An 18,516-nucleotide genomic window follows, 5' to 3' on the forward strand; every position below is an offset into this window, starting at 1 on the left:
TTCTGAGTAAATCATTGAACTTTGCTAAGTGTTTTGGGCATTGATATGGCTATTGTAAAGAGCATAATTGACTCTTATATAAAGGAGTAAATTAGGCTGCATATCATTGTTCATTATTTGCGGTTTCGTACCAACTGTTTGATTAAATTACAGTTAGCTGTAAAAGAGTGATTTTGTTTCCAAATTGGTGTAATCACTTTGAGAACTAGTTGCACATTCATCCTAGAGGATTATTCTATCATTGAATAGTTGTTTGTAAGTCATACTTCGAAGTAAACTTGTGATTGATATCTCCAAAACAAGTCTGAAAACTCTGAGACAGTCATACAGCATAACATGCAAGTTGTAAAATCTGCATAACACGCAGGTTGACAGCCAACTGTTTGTCAATATTCCTTGCATATTCAGTCTAACAACTGCAGGGGATATTTCAGTATGGCCAGCAAGGGAGAAGATACAACCAGCAAAATAGAAATTATACCCTTCTCAATCTTCTTCAAAATTGTTCTTGTAAATCTGATATTCAATAAGCTCTGCAAATCTGAATTTGTAGACTCCAATATGCCTCAATGTGACCTCTAAATGAAATCACCAGATTTTTCTCTAGATTGTATCTCTCAACGATGTGGAGAATGTTGCCTGCAAGGGTTTTTGTCCTCACAAACCAAAGAGAAGAAGCAATCTCCCCAAACCAAAAGCAATATGAAAAATCAATACTCAACATATCCTCAAATGAGAGCGCAACATATCCTGGGCGAGTTAAAGATTGCAGACTTCAATATACAGAGTTTTTTATCAGCATTTGTATCCCCATTGATCAACAACTATAAAGTCCTTGAAAAGGCATTAATTAATAACAAGCAGCGAATCCATAAGAAGTCATAATCGAGGACAACTATGATAAGAGCAGTGTTAGTATTTTAAAAGTGCATCGATTCTATTTGGTGAAGACATATCAAAGTGGAGAGAAAGTAGACAAAGTCAGATCTGCACTAAAAGACAAAGTCAGACCTGCACGAAAAGACAATAAGGAGACAACAGATGAATAAGACAGTCACATTTTTAGATAAGACAAGTCACAAAATAGATATAGACAAAAGGATGCAATCCATATGCTGACCTATTTTCATTTCCAAAAGGTGTGATTAAGAAGACTATGTTGGGTAATAAAAAATCAATAAAGCGTGATTTGACTTTCTCAAAATGGTGCGACTCATAAAGGAAAATAGGAATATTTTGTTAAAGAAAGTTTTCTTCAAAAGGTGCGATTTGCATTAGTTGTTATTTTAAGATGCAATTATTATTGTGACTAAGAGCAGCAATTATTAGTGATGGTTAAAAATTTCTCACACAATAAAATCCAGAAACTGCAAACAATAATTGAATGCATTGTGGAAATCTCATAGCTTTGGTTTTAAGAGCAGCAATTTATAAAGAAGAGGACATGTCTCTTCAATCTGAAAGGGTATGTCCTTCAGAAATAAAGATATAAATAGAGATTAGAAATGGAGTTTGAGGAGTGTGTGTGAATGAGAAGTGAATAGATCAAGTAAATACACCAGATTAAGAGAGAGCATCATATGAGGACTTTGTAACAGATTTTTGAGAGGAGATTGTGGATATTTGTGATTCTAATGATCAGATTATAGGGGATTTGAGAAGGAGATTTATGGCAGTTTGAAGAAGAGCATTATAGTGAATCCATCATTTGTTGGAGAAGCAACCTTATTGAGGTGGAAAATTGAATGAGGGGTTGGCGCCTCTAGTGGACAAGTGTTCATGAATCGAATGAGGGGTTGGTGCCTCTAAATTGGGGATACAAATGCTGATCAATATCGTGTTATTGTGTTCTTTACATGAATGTGATCATTGTAATTGTGATTGATAAAGTTTAAACTGGTAAAAGTTATTATTATACTGATTCACCTCCCCCCCTCCCTCCCCTCTCAATATAATTGTGTGCTCAACAAGTTTCTTGGGTTCCAACATTTATCAGAGTTATTTGTAAAATGCAGCAAATGGGTTTGTTGGAAATGTGATTTTAATAAAATTTTGAACTTCTGAGTATTATAAAAATTGGTTCTGTATTGCTGTCCAAGAATTGTAAGAATTCGAAAAATAGTTCTAGTTGTGGGTTCATCGTATTTTGGAGATTATTGCATATATTTCTGTTGTTTCTTTGCTGCAATATTATTATCACTATCTTTCATTCCAAAATATCTTCAAGCAAAGAGAAAAACTCAAAAAACTCAAAAAAATTAAGGGTGTGTATTACAGTTGTATCAGAACAATTTATCCTGCCATCTTGAAGGGTTTAGAGAATGATTAAACAACGACATGTCAAGGTTTGAGCATCGACCTGTCACACATCATTATAACACTAGAAGAAATAGATCCAACCCAAGCCTAGTAGCAGAAGGTGAACAAAGAGCAAAAAATATGGCTGATAGAGACCCAAAAGGGGAATGTGCAATGGGCCTTTTGGACACATTGGTTAGGGGACACTAGGCTGCATCTTACTTAGTTTGTTTAGATGACGACTCTTCATTTAGGGGTCAATAAAAATAATAACAATAAGAATGGAGGTAATAATGGTCAATGGGACAATCTAATTTCAGTTTTCCCACCCAGAGTCCAACCTCAGGTTGATAATGAACCCCTAATAAATGATTTGAAAAATCAATTTATGCAGAATTGGATAGATGGAAGCCCAAATTTTAAGGCTACAACATCTCTTAGGGATTACATGGACTTTAGATTAAGGCATAGACCTCGTGTTGGTGGAAGAACAAACAATAACGATTTGTAGAGGAAGGTTGGGAAACTAACCCTTCCTTATTATGATAGATCTAGGAAGACTTCAACAAGGGTTTGGGTGCAGAAAGTGGACACATATTTTCAGCTTAATCCCATACCAGAAGACGAAGCTATCAAATATGCTTCTATTCACTTGGATGGTCTTGTTCATGAGTGGTGGCATCATGGGATGATCACTATGGGACATGACTAGATTACTTCATTTGCAGACTTTATTGAGAGACTTATTGACAAATTTGACAAAAAGGTTCCAGAACTGCATTTCAAGGAGTTGGCACAACTAAAGCAATGGGGTTCAATAGATGCTTTCATTGCTAATTTTCAGAGGTTGTCAGTGTTAGAGACTGATATCTCAGAAAGGAGACTTATTCTCTTCATTGATGGTTTATCTAATCCTTTAAAGGGTTGGATTGACGCCCACAATCTATTTACTCTATAGGAAGCCATCAAGAAGGCTAGGGACATGGAGACCTCCACTAATAGGAGCAAGTTTCAGTCAAAAGGATTCCCACACAAGAAGGATAAAGATAAAAAAAATCTTTCACAAAGAATCAAATCAGTCAAGAAATGAGACAACAGATTGGATAGTGATCAGTAGAATTATCTTAGGAGGAAAAAATTGCGCTTTTATTGTAGGAACCCACGGGATCCATCTCATAAGTGCAGTGTGAAGGCAAAGTTTAAGAAAATTAAATACTTTTCAGCTGATCCCCACAACCCAAATTAGGACCCAAATACAGCTTATCACAATCTCCAATGCTGGCAGAGACACCCAAGGATACATCACAAGCAAGATAACAAACTCTATTGGCCAAACCACAACAATTACCTTGAACAGCTAACATCAGACACTATATAGCACCAAATAGATCATTCAAAATCATGCAGATCACATAAGGACATTCCTTGAACATCTAAAAACATTTCCAAATACTTTTTTCTTACTGTCACATCAAAAACATGCTAGCGCAACACAAACAGATGCAGAACACTTCATTCTGAAAGACCAGAAACCTCAGTCATGAATGGAACATCGTTATCAACTCTTGCAGAACACTTCAGCACCTGAAACTTGATCTGAGACACAACAAAAACATTACAAGCATTCCCCCCAAGCCGCAACAACTGAAAAGTCAATGCGGAGAAATGTGGAACATTTTCCAGACCAATCTTGACAAACAACTAGACTGTCAACAATTTGCAATTACCACCCACATCAGCTGCAACACCAAGGACCTAAAAAGATAGGAGTGCAATGTCCACATAGCATACGTATTATGTTCAAATCTGCAAGACCATATCATCAAATGTGAATGAATGCAGAGCATTCTTCCAAACTGTCTTCAACATACATTCCTGCAATAACTTATTCCATCAATCTTCCAAAGACCAAAATGTCCTAGAAACATCATAAACCATCATTCTATAGGATACACAATATTATCACAATGGTATCCACTTTATTGCCATGCTTCAAATCCTCATCTAAATATTTCTCATCTCAATGCATCTAATCCTCACCTTAATATGATATGATCATCATTATACCATCTTTGCAACCAGTCAAGAGCATCAACACCAATACTGCCATAAACATTAGCATACAAGGGCGAGCTTCATATAGACACCTTTATTATCACTGTTCTTCAATGCATCATTATCATCATCACTGCTCCACACCTTCAAGATTATACCACAACTCCTTAGGTATAGACAACTAACCAAGAACATCTATACACCATAGTATACAACCATTTCCTCATGTTAAGTGTAGACATCTGACCAAGACCAGCATATCTGATCATCATTATCAAGCAATCCAGTTTAGGACTTAATCAATTACATCATTATCATTTGACTCAACTCATCATCATTAACAGCAATACTGTCAATCATGACACCATAGTATACTGGATATCAACACCAAAAAGGTGGACATTAAACATGAAACATCTGCTCAACTCTCATCTGCATTTTTCATTAATGTCTACACAATCTGCAACAATCCTCTACACAATCTACAACAAGACCATCAACCATCTACGCACTCATCTGAATCCACCATATCATTACCTGAGATATCAGTTTGCACTATCCACTAATCATAACAACCAACAGTCATAGTACTATTTCCAACAAAGAGCTGTTAGCAACGCATATTTCATCAACAACAAACCCAACAACATCAGCAACAGCATTAGCATGTACTTCCATCATTAGCAGCATCAACAATGCAAGCCAGCAACATCAACATATCAGCAATGACAACAATTCCAACAATCTCCATCATTATATCTTTGCACTCAACTACACCATGTGACACTAATGACAACACTACAATGAGGGTTGACATCAATGACAACTGCCAACATAGGCCTCATTCATTGAGAACACTCTCATTGACCTTTTGTTTCAAGTTTTTAGTTCTTTTGTTGTTGAGAGGAATTGGCCTACATACTTCATCCACTATATCATGAGGAAAATGCTTACCCTTAGGAGAGTGGAGAAGCTTGTAGTTGTACATAGTTCCTTACATTTCATGACTGTAACACTCTTATGTACAAGGAGGGCTTAGCGGCACAATGGGATGAAAAACTAAGGAATCAATGCAGATCTGAAGATAAGACACAAACATGGTTGGTTGTTGTCCATTTGGAGGAGCTTGAGTTCGATTGGTTCTAATAGTTCTAGTGACGAGGAGTATACCACAACATTGTGTAGGATAATTAGAGTCTTAGATCAGTGAGGCATCAACCCATTTGTATCTCAATTTAGTCATTATATTGAAAATTTGATTATAATAATATATATTTAGCATTTTCAATGCATTGTGTTTAATAATTTACAATTTCAATTGCTATTTGTTGTACATCTTTTTAAAAGAAAATTTGCAAGTTCTTTATATGTGTTCATTGCGCCCCTTTGCTATCTCCAAATTTGGGTTCATAGCCTCTACGTCCTTACTGCCCCCCTCCCCAATTTTCAGAACTCTATGGAATTATGTATTAATCTATGCTTTTGCCTTATATAAAGAAAATAGCTTAATAGTAAAAATCATTTTCTACTTCCTTTGCCCTTTTGATCTAATCACATTAAAGAGTACTCTCTGAGAAGACTCCTTTTATTGGCACTTCTTTCCCTACTTGTTTCAAGCTTAAATCCTCTTTTCCAATGATTGTGCCTCTAGTCTTGTCAAAGATTATACATCTATTCTCCTTGCCTTTGCTTATATCTTGTTCTGATCTTCTTCCCTTGTCATTTTTCTTTCTCATTCTTGAATTCTTTTTTACCTTTTTCTTATTTTGTTTTTGTTTTCTTTTTCATGTTTTAGGGAATGTTGGCAAACAATCTTGTTTTTAGATTGAATAGGGGCACTTAACACACAACAAAATGTTTGGAGCTCCATAAAACCAAGGACAACCCAAGAAAAACTTATCCCCTTGATTTTCCATGTTCCATATTGGCTTCTTAACACTGTCCATTAACGGCTTTGTACTTTAAATGTACAGATTAGTGTATGGAAGGTTAGGTGTACTTACCTTGGAGAGACTTATTTTCTGGAATCTTTAGTAGAGGATCCTCCTATCCTATCTTGACTAAGTACTGCCAACCTTGTTTTCAGACTGAATAAGGGCACTTAACACACAACAAAATGTCTGGAGTTCCATAAAACCAAGGACCACCCAAGAAAAACTTATCCCCTTGATTTTTAATTTCCCATATTGGCATTCCTAACATGTTCCAGTAATGGCTTTGAACTTTAAGTGTACTGATTAGTGTATAGAAGGTTAGGTGTGACTTGCCTTGGAGAGAGCTTTTTGTTTGAATCTTTAGTAGAGGATCCTCCTATCTTATCTCAACTAAGTACCTCCAATCTTGATACTTTTATTTTGTAATGTCCCCTACTGGGACTTAACCTAATCTGCCCTAAAATTATTCAATTAGGGTTTGAATATTGCTTGGAAATGGAAATTAAATGGAAATTGTTATCTCAGTATCCTGATGTAGGGCCTGCAATCAGGTTAGTATTACAAGATAAATAAACATATAAACCGATATTGAACAAATAGAATTCAGATTTACTATTGTAACATCCAAGATGTACATAAGGAATTCCCTTTGAAGTTCTATCCAACCAACTCATCATCATTAGGGAGCACCAGTTGGGGAGACCATATAAGGCGCCTCAAGCCGTTCCACCCAGCCCAAGAGCACGGAATGACAACCTCCATTCTCGCCTCCCAGCCCCACTTGGGGTGTTTCTAATGGCGTGGCTTCCTAGCTGCTTGCAATCCTTCGTATGTACCATGTCTCCCCTCCAAAATGAGATAGCCCAATGGATAGGAATTCCTTAAGGGAATTGTCATATGTATTACATATATACAGGCAGAGATACGGCAAAGATATTAATATCTACATACAATCAGCAAGAAGATTATATCTAACATTTAGTAATGCATATTATTAGGCCATATACATATATACACATGTAATACCCCACACGTGGGTTGCTGACTTAGTATGTTGCAGTCTGAAACGGTAATCTTAATCTGCTCGAGTGCTAAGTACTTTCCAATCTCTTTCTGATCGATGCTCAGTACTCTGAAAATATCTTGCTCTTCCCTATATTATGTCACATATCCACAACCAAAGTATAGATACGAACTGTTGTGTGTTCAATCTTTATAGTTGCCAAAATCTGATCTTATTCCTCTACAATCAAAGTCCTCTATTCTTATATCTTTCTCTTACTGCCGAGAGGTCATGTCTTTTTATGCAGGCATCCTTCTTTGAACAGTGGCGTCTCTCCCTAACTAATCACTGACTTTGGACTGCTTGTTTAAACTTAATGAACTGTTTCTTAATAATAATTCAATTCGCCTCTTAACAACATTTCTTACACTTAACCAATAGTTTATTACCAATTGTGGGAGATCGCTGTTATTAGGAGAGGAGGAATGAACCATTATGCATATGATATTTTCCATTCCTGTTGGAATGATACAGACGATTATGATTATTGAAATTGTGAAGTTTTACATATTGTAAGACAATTTCAATGACTGGTTTGCTGTATATCATATGTCAGATCGGGGGCATGACAACCTTCTCCTATGTGAGAAAGACATTAAATCTCTTCCATCTGAATCCCTAACTGACGAACTGAAATGTTTTTTACCCATACATCCTTACTCCTTTGTTAAATTTACTGTAATCATTCTTATTTCAATTATTAATTTTCTTGGCCATTAAATATATTTATTTGTGTATGGGTTATTAATAATTATTATTTTAGTAGCTTATTTGTGTTTTCAAAAATTTTCTTTATAAAAGAAATTCAGTGGATGAAAATACAGTTTTGAAATTGTCTTAGGAGTACACATTTTGTTGCGTGAGCTTCCATCAATCTTGAATGGATCAGCTGCAAGTAAGGCACTAGAACAAGATGAGTCCATGGCATCGTTAGCACCTAAGGTACTATCTCAACCAGCATTATCTGGACAGTTTTCTATTGAAATTCTTTATTAAAGGAAAATATGGATAAATGTGTATTTTGTGCTTTTGGAAGAGCATAGAATTTAGTGATATAGATTGATCATTCAATATTCTATTTAAATTTTAAACAGACCAAATCCACCATTATTCAAAGTTTGGTGTTTTTCTTTTATTTGGTTCAATGTGACATATAGCTTTACTTTTAATAGGCTTATCAATATTTTCTTGGCTGTTCTTTAAAATCTCTTTGCTCTTTTGGAGAAATCACTGCAAGTTTTAGAAAAAATTGTTGGCAAGTAACTGCAATTTTTTAATTGCAAGTACTCTATGAGTTTTACAAATATGAATTTGAGAGTTACTACTTATTTGTTAAAACTAGGTGACAATAAATTCTAAGGATAAAATATGACAAACCACTTAACTATTAGAATAATATCTTTTATTATTTGCTAATGGTCAATTATGTAATATATTGTAAATATTTAGTTAGTTTCTATTTACGATAGTTTCTTTTTAGAAACATTGTTTTGTAAATTCTTTATAATGTTCTTTTGATCATTCATTTTAATATATTAATTAATTTTTTTAACAATTACTTTTCGTAATATGGTATCAGAGCTAGAAGAATTAAAAAACTCGTTTTTGAAATTTTTTAAAGAAATTTGAAAACAATTGTTCTGACTTTGCTTCTGGGTGGATTTTTCGTGTTCGAGGATTTTGAAGAATTGCGGGTTTGATTTCTGCGATTTTTTTTTCTTCATATCGCGATTTCCTCTATGTGCTTGCTCCCGCGTACCATCTTTTCCTTTTGCAATCTATGCGACAAGGCTTTCTTTCAGAAATCACAACTTCTTGCTGACTTGGTCGTGTTCGCGTTTTCTTTTTTGGGTGGAATTTTTTGATTTTCGAAGAGGGTTTTTGGTCGTGTTTGTGGGCGCCAGTCTTCTTCATTCCGACCTATCTCTGTGTGTGTCTGTTTCATTCGCATATTTTCGCGTTTTTCTTCTTCCTGCATGCATTTAACTGCGCGATTTTTAATAAAATTGCAATGTGATCCCTTTGCAACGCGTGGCGTGGGTTTTTTACTCAATTTTGGCGCGCGATTTTTTTTTCACTCCTAAGACAAATTTCTCTTATTTTGTGGCACGATATTGTTGGCTTTTTTGCGCGATTTTCATTTGCATTATTTTCACGATTTTCCGTAGTTGGGGGATTCGTTTTTCTTCCAAGGATTGTTTTTTTTAGCTTCCTACATGAATTTTGACAATCTAGGGTTTCAGCCGGCTAGGGTTTTGCAAAAAACCCTCGGATTTTTGCTAGAATTAATTTTTACTTGTAGATTCCTTGTGGGTTTTTCCTACATTTTTCTAGGTTTGTTGAAATTTTTTGGGTCTGTCGAAAACATTTACCTTAGAATTTGTGCCAGTCGTACTTTGTATTTTTCAAAGTTTGTACCTGATTTTGCCTTTGTTTTTGTATTGGGATCCATGCCCTAGATTTCGTCTTCAGTTTTATGCCTTTTCAAAATTTCTCGTTTTTTGTGCTTCGAAAAACATACAAAATGGCGTCATTAACCAACATCATGTTGGAGGGCAGTTAGCGATTTAACGGCAAAAATTACAACACATGGAAGCAGCAGATGATGACCATCTTCGAATATTGCCGCCTTGATGATGTCATTTTGGGAAAAGAGACTTGTCGTACCACAGCTGGACTGGACCAGGACAAGTTTGATGAGCGGAATCGGGAAGCCGTCATGCTCCTCAAGCTATCCGTCACAGATGACCAGTTGCCTCAGATTCCGTCTGGCAAGTCAGCATTAGATATCCGGAAACACCTAAAGGAATTGCATGAGACGTCTGACAAGAGCCGAGCGTTCTTCCTGAAGAACCAGTTGTTCTCCATCCTGATGGATGAACGTATGTCCTTACAGGGGCATCTCACGAAGATTAAGGACATTCGAGATCAACTCGAAGCTATTGGTCGGAAAACGGAGGAAGAGGATATGGTAGTCATCACCTTGAAGAGTTTGCCAAAATCCTATGATCACCTCATAGAAACTCTCAACATTACTTCAGCAAATGTTGATCTGAAATTTCTGCACCAAATTTCTGCAGCAGGATCATTGGAAACAACAGTTTGGTAGCAGTGCCACTTCGTCCTCCATCGAGCAAGCCTTTGCAGCCAAATCCTTTCACAAGGATAAAGGTAAATCTCAGTCATCTCAGCAGAAGGGCTCCACTCAGTATTAGGATGGTTCGAAGAAGAATAAGGTTCAATGCAACTACTGTCATAAATATGGCCACATGATCAAGGATTGTCGCAATCGTTTGGCTTCCGAACAACGGAAGCAGAGAGGGTCTCAGCCTAAAGCCAATGTCGCTAAGCACACAGAGCAGAAAGAGTTTGCCTTTTACGCGTTAATGGCTAAAAGACTTGCAAATCATGTGAAGTCTTCTGCTTGGTATATAGATTCTGGTGCATCTCGACATTTAACTCATCGGTGTGATTGGTTTATAGAATTCTCTCCGTATATCGATTCTGTAATGTCCCCTACTTGTTCTATTTAAATATATTAAAATTGATAGATTTTCTTCAATAAGTTATTAACAAGTGCTTGTCTATTTTCCTCATTAGCTGATTAATTTCATTATTCATAGTTCTTAATATAGATATCAAACCTTGCTACTACTTCATTTTTAAGGGAGAAGGGTTTACGTATGTTACCAAAGCGCTTAGAGACCAACTACAATAGGTTCCCTCAAAGTTTATAGATCCAAGCCCTTACCTATCTTGGGTCTATACCCTCAAGGCTTATTGGTCGCTGATCCCCACCCTATCTTGGGACTTAACCTATTGCTTGGATTTAGACTGCCCCTCTTTGGAACATCTCAATCCCATCTTCTTAAATACGGAAAGTAATAACATGATTTAGACTATATGTATATATATTTCTTATGTATTATGAATACGTATATAAAATTAAGTATGACTATCATACATATTGGAGTCCATATTAGTATTACTATTAATTCTGCATAAGAACATTATTGGGCTTCATATATTAAGGATACTTATTAAACACATCCCCATGCATACCACCAAGAACAAAGATGTTACTACCTGTAACTTAATAACAGTTCTGATCTGATCTGATCCATGGTGCTCTTACTAGATGCTTTTGATTCCTTTCCTTTATATCTCTCAATGTGAAGGAGAGGTCACACCTCTTCATCATGTATGCTCTTTGGCAAGAGACACACCCTTTCATCATTCCCTTTGATAGAGTGCAACTCTTCATTATTTATGCCCTTTGAAAGGGACACAACCTCTCATAATCAGATCTGCACTTATTATTTAAATTAGATCTGCACTTCTCATTTCCAAATTATCCCCCCTCTCATATGAGGTTCTCTTCTCCCTTTTATATCTCATTGTTGAGGGAGTCACAACTTTTCCTTTCATGTCTTTTGACTTTTCATTAACTTAATTAATTTTTAATTAATCATATTTAATTATATTATTTTATATTTTAATTTAATTTTAAATCTTTTAATTTTATTATTATCATTTATTATTAAATTTTGTTTCAAAGTGGGGACATTACAGGTTCAGTCATATTTGGAGGAGGTGAAGAGTATACCATTGTCAGCAAGGGCAACGTTCAGATACAGTCTAGTGGGAGGAATCTCATTTTCTGCAATGTATGCTATATTCCTAGCATGGAACTCAACCTTCTCTCAGTGAGTTAGATCATGCGGCATTCTCCTCATCTTGATGTGATCTTCAATTCGCACAAGTGTTCAATTGTTGATCGTGCATCTCGCACTACTGTAGTTGTTGGCATCGAGGATCATGGTCTATATAGACTTGTGGATATGAGCATTCTTTTGCAGCTAAATCCTCCTCTATCAGTAGTCTCTGGAATCAGCGATATGGTCACCTGAACATTCACTACCTTTCTCAGCTTGTTCGAGAAGATTTAGTACATGGCCTACCTGAAATTCAAACTCAAAATCAATGAGTTTGTGATGCTTGTCAGGCTAGGAAGCAGCACAGGACACCATTCAAGGATGGTGACTCATGGCGAGCCTCTAAGGCACCACAGTTGTGTTGTGACGTATTCACACATCGCCCCATTGCAAATGGGGACCCCTGCTTTTTGCTTTCTAGGGTTTGTTTTCTAGGTCTTTTAGGGTTTTGTCTGTTAGCCTTTAGCTTTCGAGTGTCGCCAGGGGGATCACCTGGATAGCAGGTTCTGCTTGAGTTAGGTCAAGTTGGTGAGTGATGAAGTCTGGAAAGTCCTGACCCTGAAATTTGGCTAAGTCTGGAATGTCCTGATCCTGAAATTTGGCTAAGTCTGGAATGTCCTGATCCGGAAATTTGACTAAGTCTGGAAAACTGAAGAATCCTCCAAAAACTAGATTTTGCAATATAACTCCTGGAGGTCTGAAACCACTCTCAAACATCTTGAAAGTATATATGGAATATAACTTAAATGTTATATTCCATAAAATTATCCTGACGGAGAATCTAAAAATGTCAAATTTCGCTCCTGACCCTTCTAGAGGGTCCAAAGCGAATTTCGCTCCTGACCCTTCCAAAGGGTCCAGAGCGAAAATCTCCATAAGACATTCTAGTTTGACCCAAACTTAGAACCAACTCGCTCCCAGGCATCTTTGAGGGCAAAACACTTGTTTGGATGGAAAAATGTGAAAATGAAGTCAGGATTTTGGCCAAGATTAGGAATTTCGCTCCTGACCCTTCCAAAGGGTCCAGAGCGAAAATCCTTATACACCTCAATTTATCACTTATCAAGACCAAGTTCCTAGTTTCCAAGGCAGGTGTGGAGGTGTTTTTGAATGTTCTTGCCTTGAGAGGGAGTTGGATGATTTCAAAGATCAAGATTTTGCTTAAAAAGTGATTTTCACTCCTGACCCTTCCAGGGGGTCCAGAGCGAAAATCAACCTAGGACTCATTTCTTGCCTTATTTGACCAAATTTTGATTTGCAAGGCATTTTGAAGGGAAAAATGGACATGTTTGGACTTTGGAAATGTTTGAAGACCTTGAAAAAATGATGGATGCTAGCCTGGAAGAAGAATTTCGCTCTTGACCCTTCCAGAGGGTCCAGGGCGAAATTCCCAATAGCTCTCATGTTGCAATGAAAAGGGTCAAAGCATAGGCATGAATGGAAGAATAATAGTGTGTTTTTGCCTTTTGAAGAAGATTGGGTTTGAAAGAATGATGATTTTGGTCTACAAAGGGAAAATCGCTCCTGACCCTTCCAGAGGGTCCAGGGTGAAATTGAGCAAAATCTATCTTTTCCCTTGGTTTCATGCCAAATCTAGTGTGGATCATGATTAAAGAAGGCCTTAGGAATGACTCCAAATTGCCAATGATTATCAAGATTGAAGGAATTGAGCCCAAAAATAAAAATCGCTCCTGACCCTTTCAAAGGGTCTAGGGCGAAAATCCTAAAACCTATCTTTTCCTCCAAAGTTGAGCAAGGCCAAGCTTAGACATGGGTGTAAAATGACATTTGAATTGCCTTGAAGTTGGGTTGGATTGCTAAGGATGCAAGTTTTGATGCCAAGAGGAAAATTTGCTCCTGACCCTTCTAGAGGGTCTAGGGCGAAATTTCCAAATCCTCCTATTTTCCTTGCATTTCAAGATGAAATTTTGGTTTTCATGACTTGAAGGGGAGTAAGGCTAGATGTTTTATGCCATGGAAGTGATTTGAAGATGAAAGGATTGGAAAATAGGCCTAAAACCTAAAAATCGCTCCTGACCCTTCCAGAGGGCCCAGGGCGAAAATCTCAAAATCCCCTATTTTGCCTTGCAAGAACGAACCAAGCTTGGATGGAGTGAAAGAAGAAGACCTTTGCCTAGCCTCGAGGGGTGGATTCAAGACAAAATGATGAAGAAGTAAGCTCAAGCAAGAAAAATCGCTCCTGACCCTTCCAGAGGGCCTCGGGCGAAATTCACATTTTCACCTAATTTCCTCATAAAAAATTGAAATGCAAGACTTGATTAGGTCAAAACAAGCATAAGCTCGCCTTCCGGGAGATTTTGGAGTGAAAGAAATGAGATATTCAAGACCTAATTGGAAAAATCGCTCCTGACCCTTCCAAAGGGTCCAGGGCGAAAATATCAAAAAATCTATCATTCAACCTTGTTGATTGAGTCTAAGGCGAATTGCAAGATTGAGAATACAAAAACATGGAAATTTGCAAATATTGGTTGAGAAAATTTCAATTTTATCAAGTGAGCAAGTCTAGACAAGGGGTTCAAACCATCTTTTGATGCTTAAGGAGGAAACAAGTTTCATTAAGTCTTGATCAAACCTTAATATTCCTAAGCTAGCCCACAATTTTCACTAAATTTGCCAAATTCAAGACATTTGGGAAGCTAAATCAAGTTCGCATGAATTAAGGTCTTTATAATTTAATTAACTAATTTCCAAGCCTTAAAACAAATGAAAAAACCCACCTTTTAAGCCTGGGAATTAATTTTAAAAAATGAAAAAATTAAGTTGAGCGCTCAATATTTGTTATTTGCCTTTATTTGCTAAAGTCGGCCATCCTTCAAAAAGGGGGATTTATTTCATTTTATTTCCTTTTTGTCAAGTCGGCCTCAACAAGAATTAGGGTGAGCACTATATAAGAGAGGAGTGTTGTAGCATTTTCAAATCATTCATTCATTATTCCTCTCATGCGAATTTCAAGAGCAGATTGGAAGAGCAAATTCTGGCAGATTGGAGCGAATTTCTTGCTTTGATTGGAGGCTAATTTCCAGAAATTGTTGAGTGGTTGGAGGCTAGTGGAAGGCGAAAAGGCTAATTGAGGCATATTTCATCCAAAAGAAGGCCAGAAATTAAATCTTTTTCCAGCAAATTTTGAGCTTCTTTCTTCCATTTTTTCAAGGTTCATAGTTAAGCTTTCAAAGGAGGTATGAAGAATCTTTTGTTTTTGAAGTTCTTATTCAAGACTTATTGTGATTTCATAGCAATTTTGTAAAGTCTAAGTCTTGAAAATCCAATTTCCATTCATAATTAATTTGAAAATGTATAATTCCTAATTTATCATGTCTTTTTCAAATTAATATCTTAAGTTATACCCTTGAAAGGTCTTAAATTTCATGCTTTAAGGTATGATGCTCAAAGACTAATTTTAAGTTTTTGTGTAGGTTTCAAATAACCACCCAAAGCCGGAGGATCTATTACTTAGCAGACTCTCAACAAAGAAGATCGGGCATCGACAAGGGCGACCTCCTCCCGTCTAGCATCGACAAGGACGACCTTCTTCGGTCAAGCATCATCAGGAATAACCTCTTCCAATCTAGCATTCCAAGGCGAGGTACTGTTGTGACCATTTCACACATCGCCCCATGCAAATGGGGACCCCCTCTTTTTGCTCGTTTTTCGCTTGCTTTTCGTTTCGCTTTTAGGATTTTGTTAGTCAGTCAGTTGTCTGGATTTAGGGTCAAGCCTTAGGGTTTTAATTAACGTCTTTTCATGCCAGAATCCAGTCAGTTTTGAGAGCTTTTGAGCTTCTTTTGTAAGAATGCAAATTTTGAATGCAATGATTTCGTCACAATGGTCTATTTTCAATTGGAATTTTGAATGCAGAGCTTAAATTTGTCTAAGTGTTGAAGGTGAAATGTGAATTTTTGTCCAATTGACTAATTTTGACCAAATTTTGACTTTTTTGATTTTTGATCCCGGATATTGAGAATGGTTTGTTTTTGCCTCGGGAATTGATTAAACTTGTAAAATCATGATATTTTGGCCTGTAGGAGCAAAATCGCTCCTGTCCCTCAGTGAAGGACCGGAGCTACAAATCGAATATTGCTATGTCCTTGCAGGATTTTAATGACCTAACAATTTGAAGATGTCCAAGGGAATATGTTTTATCAAATGAATATAACTTGAAGTGAAAACATGAAGGAGAATGACCCAGAATGCTAAAATCGCTCCTGTCCCTCAGGAAGGGACCAGGGCAAAGTACATTGTAGCTCCCGTCCCTCTCCAAGGGACCAGAGCGATATTCTTCATAAGGCAAGATTCAGGCAAAGATCAAGTCAAGTTTATGTTCGAAGGCAAGGAAGGATGTGAAATGAACTCATTGAAGATAAATTGAAGATTTTGAAACGTCAGCAAGGACCCTAAATGCTTAAGTTCGCTCTTGTCCCTCTCCAAGGGACCAGAGCGATTTTTGTTATAGATGATTTTCTTGCCCATTTTGAATCGATCTCAAGGCATGGATGAATGGAATGGAACATTGCGAATCCGTTGAATATAAACTTTGAAGGTGATAAAGTGAAGTGAAGCCCACAAGAGTAAGATCGCTCCTGTCCCTCTCCAAGGGACCAGGGCGATATAATGGTTATATTGTCGTCCCTTCAAAATTCAAGACACTCCAAGACAAGGAACAAGGTGGCAAGGGTATTTCTAGGCATTTCAATCAAGCACGAAGTTACAAAGGTCGTCACGTTGAAGGAATTTGCACTCAAATCCCTAGTTCGCTCCTGTCCCTCAGGAAGGGACCAGAGCGAAATTTGTATAAGGACATGAAATTTGAAAGTTGATCACGTCCCAAGTATCCAAGGGAATTGAAAAGGCTTCATTCTACACGATGAAGACATTTGCAAGTTGAACAAGGTAAAGACAAGCTCAGAATGTTGAACTTCGCTCCTGTCCCTCAGGAAGGGACCAGAGTGATATTGAATGTATTGACTAATTCATGCAAAAATCACGTTAAGGCAAGGTTTCACAAGGTCATACAAGGTTCAAGGCGTCTTTTGAAAGTGATATATCAAAGTTTGGAACGTCCAAATGTTATCAATCAAGCTATAGAGCCTATATCGCTCCTGTCCTTTGGACAAGGACCAAAGCGATTTCATTAAAAACATTCATGCTCCTTCAAAATCAAGACAATACAAGGATTGGCGAAGTAAAAGGCGACCTTTGGAAGGCAATGAACGAAGAACGAAGATCAAATATTTACGAATTTGAGCCAGGACATGGAGATCGCCTCTGTCCCTCTCCAAGGGACCAGGGCGATATTTGCCAAAACACATGATATCCTTTAAAGATCACGTTGAGATAAAGTCGCACATGGTTTTAAACATCATTTCGAAGGCGATACAAAGGGTAATGGACGTTAAATATTACCAACTCGAACTTAAAATGGAGAAAAGACAAGGATCGCTCCTGTCCCTCTCCAAGGGACAAGGGCGATGATCCTTTAAACATCGAAATGTCTTGTGAAAAGCAAGTGGGACGAGCATGGAATGAACAAGCAAAGTTATTATTCACCATACAAGGAAAAGTTGATGTCAAAATGGAGAATTTCAAGTGAAAACATTAGGATCGCTCCTGTCCCTCTCCAAGGGACCAGGGCGATATTACATCCAAGGGCATCCCTTCGCACATGCAAGTCAATCAAACTCGAAGGACCCGACAAAAATGATGATTTGAACGTAGAAATGCAGAGGTTGAACGTCAAAAATGCAAAAATCAAGACCAACATGATGGATCGCTCCTGTCCTCTCCAAGGGACTAGGGCGATGAGGTACGTATACTTCATTTTCAAAATATTTTGGCGCTCAAATAAACATTTTTGAATTTATTTAAATGCTAGCAAAATCGATATTTTAATTAAAAATGGCATTTAAATATTGCGCTTGGTATTAATTAATTATTTTTTTTTCCTTGTAAAAAAATCGAAGCTTATTAATTAAAAACGATGGCATTTAATAATTGATTATTAAATTAATTAAAAAATTAAAAAGATCGCTTGGTTTGGAGAGTCGGCCTTGTTATTTTATTAAAAAATCGTTTTAATTGCTATATTTTTTATAAAAGTCGGCCTTGGGGGTGAATGGTGAGGTGAGCGCTATAAAGGGAGAGGTGAAAATCATTATTTTCACATTATCATTTTTTCATCTCATATGCGATCAAAGGGAGAAGTGCGAATTTATATCCAAGGAAGTGCGAATTGTGTTTGGAGAAGTGCGAATTTCATTCCAAGAGAGGTGGTGCGAACTATCATCCAAGGTGACGCTAGCATCATCCAAAGGTGGTGCGAGACTTGGAGATTTATTTGTGCGAACTTGAAGATCACGTTAAAAGGGGAATTTGAAGATCACGTCAAGGACACAAAAGGTGGCGAAATTACTATCTTGAGGAGATCACGTTGAAG

General features: G+C 37.0%; 1 protein-coding gene across 3 annotated transcripts in view; it reads left to right on the forward strand.

Annotated features, from left to right (window-relative positions):
• LOC131064643 (uncharacterized) overlaps positions 1 to 18,516 on the forward strand; it is an 85,273-nt gene that overhangs the window by 54,213 nt on the left and 12,544 nt on the right. For all 3 annotated transcript variants that reach the window (XM_057998860.2, XM_057998859.2, XM_057998861.2), the window contains one exon: positions 8,192 to 8,292. In XM_057998860.2, coding sequence (XP_057854843.2) covers positions 8,192 to 8,292 — 101 coding nt within the window. The remainder of the gene's footprint in view (positions 1 to 8,191; positions 8,293 to 18,516) is intronic.

The sequence above is a fragment of the Cryptomeria japonica genome, chromosome 9, assembly GCF_030272615.1.
Source record: "Cryptomeria japonica chromosome 9, Sugi_1.0, whole genome shotgun sequence".
NCBI lineage: Eukaryota > Viridiplantae > Streptophyta > Pinopsida > Cupressales > Cupressaceae > Cryptomeria > Cryptomeria japonica.